Here is a 6,148-nt window from a genome sequence, read left to right as displayed (position 1 = left end):
ATATATTTAAATGGGAAGTTTTATGATACTACAGCAACCCTTTCAGCATTAGCATCATTGTCATAAAGAGAAGGTAACTGTTAGAATAAATATCTGAAAAGCCAAGCAACGTCCGTAAGTTTGGGCTAACCCCCTCCTCCCTCACCCTACCCCCATGCTGACAATAGCTCTCAACCTTGGCCGGCTTGTCTCTGTTTTAAAAGATTTGCACATATTAGAAAGGTGTTCTAGACACGCTAGCACCAAGCAGAGACTTTCTTCTCCAAGGAAAGAACGTTTACGAGGGACTTAATTCTTCCCTCTGTGATCCAAACCACCTAAAACCACCGCTCAGGGACACAGGTGGTTTGGGTCGTCCATTCCTGCTCTGAAGTTGGCCATTCTGAGTGCGTCTATCTTTTCCGCAGAGACTCCACCTCTAGACAGTCAGAGACACGCCAGGATGGAGGTCCTGAAGGAGAAGGTAGAGGAGGAGGAGGCGGCCGAGCGGGAGGAGGCGGCCGAGCGGGGCGAGAAGACGATGAGGCCCCTGGAGGTGCGGAAGGAGGAGACCTTCCTGACGCAGGAGATGCTCAGAGACCTGGAGAAGAAGGTGTCGGAGATCGAGGTCGCCGCTCCGCGGAGGCCCTCGTGAGTGTCGGGGTGGGGGCTTCGGACCCAGCCGCCCTGGAGCGGGTCAGAGCCGGGCTGGGCAAAGGAGGAGCCAGGCAGAATGGTGGCACCTGGGCTGGGATGCAGGCCCAGGACCTAGAGGGAGGTGGTTAAGAGTGAGGGCTCTCCGCTTTCAGCATGCCCGGACCGAGTTCCCACTCTGCCCCCTCACTCACTGTGTGACCCTGGGCAAGTTACTCAACCTCTCTGTGCCTCGGTTCCCTTATTCGTTTAAAAGTGCAGGTGCTAATAATGATACTTCCCTCCCAGGCGGTTGTAAGGATTAAACAAGGAAGGGATAGAGCCCGTGGCAGCTCGGGTAGATCAAGGGTTCTCTGTGTGCCAGGCCTAGCCTCGCGCGGACTAGTTAATGCCACCCTTCTTGCGGGCACAGGAGCATTACCAAGGACACTGTTGACATCTCCAAGCTGCCCCTTTCCTACCAAAGCAACACGCTCAAGGAGGAACAGCTGCTGCAGGTGGCGGACAACTTCTCCCGCCAATACAGCCATCTGTGCCCGGACCGCGTGCCCCTCTTTCTGCACCCACTGAACGAATGCGAAGTGCCCGTAAGGCTGGGCTGTGGAGGGCAGGGCTTGGGGCTTGACAGCAGAGGGAGGAGGGAGATGGGCCCAAGCATAGCCCTCCCGTGGGCCAGAGCTTATAGCCTGGGAGCAGCATAAACTCAAATGCCAACAGGCTCGCTGTGAATCCCCTCTGGGGCGCTGGCGGCCCGGAGACCCTTATGCCTCCCCCCAAGGGGCAGGCTCCAGCCCCAGAGTCCGGCCCAGTCCAGGGAAGGGCAAAGAAATAAGACAAAATGACCAGGGTGGGCCCCGAGACCCAAGCACTGGACTCCTTCTGTCCAGCCCTGTGACCCAGGTCACGTCCCTGAGTCTCTCAGGGACTGAGTTTCCCCATCTGTAGACGAAATGGCACAGGATGAATCCAAAGGCTGCACAGCGGCAGCTCACAGGCTGGCAGGGACTCCCAGACTGTTGTACTTGGCCCACATGGTGATTTTTAACAAACACATTAGCTGCCAGCATTTGAAGCTCGGAGACTCCCCTGCAGTCCCTACTCCCCGTTTCCCTTATCTGGTCACCCCAGGCCCGCGTTTCGCTTGCAGCAGGGGCTGCATTGGGGCTGCCCCTCACGTGGGGCCATGCGCGATCCATTCCTCGAATCTACAGGGAGACTGGAAGGCCTGGCCCCCAGGCCCTGGGTGGCAGAGCAGCCCCTCGAGGTCCCTAGTAGCACTAGGTCCCCACCCTGGATGGTGGCCTAGAGCCAGACAGACCCAGCTCTGCTGCCCACTGTGGACCTGAGCCAGTCAGCTCACCTCTTGGAGCCTCTGTTTCCTCCTGTCAATGGGAGCTGCCTCACAGGGTTGCTGGGGATCCGGGAGGCGCCGTCAGATCTGGCGGTACTCAGTGGGGAGGGGTGATGACAGGGAGGCCCTGATTCTCACCAGCACCGCTTATTCTGGATCTGGGCTGGAAGGGCTCCAGGATCCCTTCCTCCAGCTGCCAAAGTACCAAGGAGGAGCCTGAGGGCCAGAGAGGCCCAGAGAGGGCTCCCCTGACCCTGAGGTCACCGGCTTCCTGGAAGTGCTGGGCTCCCCTCTTAGGTGGATTGCCCCGCCCGAAGCCTTCGGTCTCTCCCCTCATAGAAGTTCGTGAGCACGACCATCCGGCCCACACTGATGCCCTACCCCGAGCTCTACAACTGGGACAGCTGTGCCCAGTTTGTGGCGGACTTCCTCTCCGTGGTACCCCTGTCCGACCCCCTCAAGCCGGTACGTGCCACCCTGGGAAGGTCTGGAGAAAGAGGCTCAGCAGGACACAGGCCACAGCCCACGAGTCTGTCTGGGGGTGTGGCGGGAACAGGCCCAGAGAGAGGCGGTCACTTAACCGAGGTCACAGAGCACAGGGGTCTCCTGACTCCCACCCCTTCGCCTCCTTGGCCTCTTTCTGGCTTCTGAATCTTCCCTTCGCAACTTCAGGAGGTGGGGGACAGAAGGGGGGCCCTTGCTGCTCTTGGCCCACAGCCTCGTCTTTGAGCTTCTGACCAGCTCAATGGGCTTCTCATGGAGAAGGGCGGGAGGGCGGGAGGAAGCGGTAGGTCCACCATGGAGACCTGGGAAAGGGAAGAGAAGGAAAGGATGGGGGGACAAGGCGAGGGGAACTTTAAAATAAAACCGCAAAATCGCCCCTCAGAGAGCATTAGACTCGAAGCTTCTTCAGTCCAGAGGGTCTTTTCCATGAGGAAGTTCACGGCCCCTTAAAATTACAGGCAAATGTAGATGGCACTTTCTGGACGTGGGGTCTCCGGTTTTCATCCCACCCTTAGTAGGCTCCTTCCCCCGACAAGGGTGAGGAGCCGAGCGGGGGCCCAGGCTGTGTGGGGCGGACGGCGGGGGCGCAGCAGGCCCGGCCGCGCTGACCTCCCCGCCGCGGCCAGCCCTCGCACCTGTTCTCCTCCACCACGGTGCTCAAGTACCAGAAGGGCAACTGCTTCGACTTCAGCACGCTGCTCTGCTCCATGCTCATCGGCTCCGGCTACGACGCCTACTGCGTCAACGGGTACGGCTCGCAGGACCTGTGCCACATGGACCTGACCCGGGAGGTGTGCCCGCTCACCATCATGCCCAGGAAGGTACGGCGGGACGTGCTATCCTGAAAGCAGTGTGTCCCCAGAGCAACCGCCGCCGCCCCGGGACAGACAGAAAGGGACAGACTGGCTGTCCCTTTCCCACAATGCAGTTAACTACTGTGTCCCCTACAAGGTCAATTTTGTGGATGCCACTTGGCTTGGATCGTAAGCCAAACTCTTCCTGATTACCCTGTGTATTTGATAAAAACCCGAGCAGCCCTTTTCGTATAAGGAAGAAATAGACAAATGGACAGATAGTTAGTTCTTTTATTCCCGCTCCCAGGTAAAAAGACCCCTTTTTAACAGCCAAAAAAAAGAAAAAAGGTCAACCGCCCTCCAGCGAGTAGTCGACGTGTTTTGCTTTCTGTTGACCGAGACTCCATAATGACCAGAGTCTGCTGTGAACACTTTTAAATGAACTTAATTTTAGGGATCAGAAATTTAAGGATCTCTTGGCCTTTGGAAAGTAGCCACACGACAGGCAGAAATGCTTTTTGTGAACTGGATTGATTCCAGGACTCGGTGATCAGGATCAAACCCCTGTAGGTGTCTTCGGCTCAGGGCTGGGGATCCAGGGGCCTGGGGCATCTAGCCCGATGCACATGCACCTGTGTTACACCTGAGTAGTGCTCAGCTAGAGGGAGGCACCAGGTGAGCGCCTCGCTCTCTCAGGCCCACCTCCTTAGGAAGACAAAACAAAAAACTCCATCATTGCTTTCGGCTCCAAAGGCCTGTGAGCTCACACACACACACACGCGAGCCTCTTACCTCAGCCAAAATGTCAATCATTATTATTATTTTTTTAGGCAAGGCAACCCTTGGTTGACCTCACAGATTACAAGGACCTTGTCAGTTTACAATCCCTTGCTTTTTATGCCTACAGCGCCTGGTCTTCCTAGGTGGTCTCCCATCCAAGTACTAACCAGGCCCGACCCTGCTTAGCTTCACGAGATCAGACAGGATCGGGCTTGTTCAGGGTGGCGTGGCCATAGGCCAAAATGTTAGTTATTAAAATGATGTCACTAGCTAACAGATGCAGACAACTTTCCAGGTATGAACCGCTCTCGCGTCCAGTGGCCTGGCTGTCGCTCACAGCAGTGCTCACGGCAGCGCTGTGCGGAAGCGTCATCGCTCCTATTTTAGGGGCGGGTGTGTCGCGTGGAGACAGGAAGGCGATTTCGTGTGGCCAGAGTCACACGGCTGCTAAATGAAGGTCCAGGGACTGAGGCCTGGACTGTTTGACTCTAAACCCTAGAGATTTGCTATTTCTCCCTCCTAACTGTCACGAGCCCACTTCTGCGGTGTTCTCTCCTGGAAAGATATATGTATCCTCCTATCTTTGTGCAATGTTTCTCTCTCTCTCTCTCTCTCTCTCTCTCTCACCCAGCAAACTCTTATTTTACATCAACATATAAAACCCTCCAATGACAAAATCTGGAAAATCCAACTCCCGACGATTTGGCCCACGAGATCAGGTGCAGATCATAGCGAGCGTGGGTGGTGGGGGTGGGGTTGGGGGCGGGGGTGAAGGGAAAATCACACCTGACGGGCATCTCACCTGGGCATTTTCTTGCCTTTACTTCTCAGAACAAGCCTGGGAAGGAAGCTCTTATTATTCTCATTCCAATTCACAGACGGGCCTGAGGTTAGTCGGTACCTGAGGCTCTCTCTGCGCGGAGGGCCAGAAAGCCCACAGGCTGCAGGAGCAGCTGTGACCTCCTGGTCTGAGGGGCAGAGATTCACAGCTGCTGGTCCTTCCTCTCTTTCTGGGTGACAGGCAGTCGAGGAGAAGGAAATGGCACCACCTAAGAAGTACTCGATCAAACCCCCCAGGGATCTGAGCAGCAGGTTTGAGCAGGAGCAGGAGATGAAGAAGCAAGAGGAGATCAGAGCTGAGGAGAAGAGGCAGCTGAAGGAGGAGGAGGCCCACCTCAAGGTAGGTCCACCTGCCTCCATCCTCATCCTCTGAGCTCAGCCCTCGAGGTGGGGCTTCTAGGGCTGGGAAGCAGACACACATCAAGGAAGGGATGTGTTTATGGACTGCAAGGTCCAAATGCCCTCCTCCACCCCTCGACCATCCCCACCCCTGCCTGGCCATGTGGGAATCTCCCGCGGGTGGACAGCCAGCTTCTGGTGACAGATTTCTAGGGCCAGAGAGCTCGGAGAGCCCGTTTTAGGCCGGGCAATGCTGAGGTTCTCTTCATTCCAGGGTCTCCCTGAAGACCTAGCTACACACACTCTCCCATCTGTCCTCCCAACTGTCCTCCCGGCTCTCCTTCCATCAGTCCTTCCATCTCTCCGACCGTCGATCCATTCATCTACCCATCCACCCATCCTTCCTCCCATTTCTCCTTCCTTCTGTCTCTTCATCCTCCCAGCATTCCTTCTAGCCATCCACACTCCCATCCTCCCTCCCACTCTTTTTTCTTCCCTCCCTTCTTTCCTTTCCTTCCGCGTAGGATTTGCTCAGTGTCTCCTCTGGTCCAGGCACTGGGGATACAATAACAAACATGACTCAGTCGCTCTTCTCCCAGAGGAGGCAAACTAGGAAGCCATACAGTGTCCCACTACATTTCTTGGGATGAAATCTCACCCAGAATCACAACATGGAAGGCCAGTAAATCCCAGATACCCTCGCGCTCCAAAGGGCTCAGTTTATGAGCCACAGATTGAGTCAGTCCCTCCCATTTTATCGATCAGAAAATGGGCTGAGCAGTGGGGTGATGTCCTCTAGGTCGCTCTGCCAGCCAATGTACAGTCTGGCAGAATTCAGCTCTCCTGCTGGTTCCCCAGGCCCGGGAAGATGCTTGAGAACCTGACGCCCCCTTCCCACCTACCTGGC

General features: G+C 56.1%; 1 protein-coding gene and 1 pseudogene across 1 annotated transcript in view; one reads left to right on the top strand and one right to left on the bottom strand.

The window, feature by feature from the left end:
• The first annotated feature begins 416 nt into the window (after positions 1–416).
• The window catches only part of DRC7 (dynein regulatory complex subunit 7), a 19,016-nt gene continuing 13,284 nt past the window's right edge, over positions 417–6,148 (top strand). The window contains exons 1-5 of the mRNA XM_023530663.1: positions 417–630; positions 1,046–1,220; positions 2,324–2,449; positions 3,115–3,309; positions 5,084–5,242. Coding sequence (XP_023386431.1) covers positions 443–630; positions 1,046–1,220; positions 2,324–2,449; positions 3,115–3,309; positions 5,084–5,242 — 843 coding nt within the window. The 5' untranslated portion in view covers positions 417–442. The remainder of the gene's footprint in view (positions 631–1,045; positions 1,221–2,323; positions 2,450–3,114; positions 3,310–5,083; positions 5,243–6,148) is intronic.
• Positions 4,181–4,300, bottom strand: LOC111739604 (annotated as a pseudogene).

This window comes from Pteropus vampyrus, unplaced genomic scaffold (genome assembly GCF_000151845.1).
Source record: "Pteropus vampyrus isolate Shadow unplaced genomic scaffold, Pvam_2.0 Scaffold51, whole genome shotgun sequence".
Classification (NCBI taxonomy): Eukaryota; Metazoa; Chordata; class Mammalia; order Chiroptera; family Pteropodidae; genus Pteropus; species Pteropus vampyrus.
Note: the sequence above shows the minus strand (reverse complement) of the source record. Positions and strands in the feature narration are given on the sequence as shown.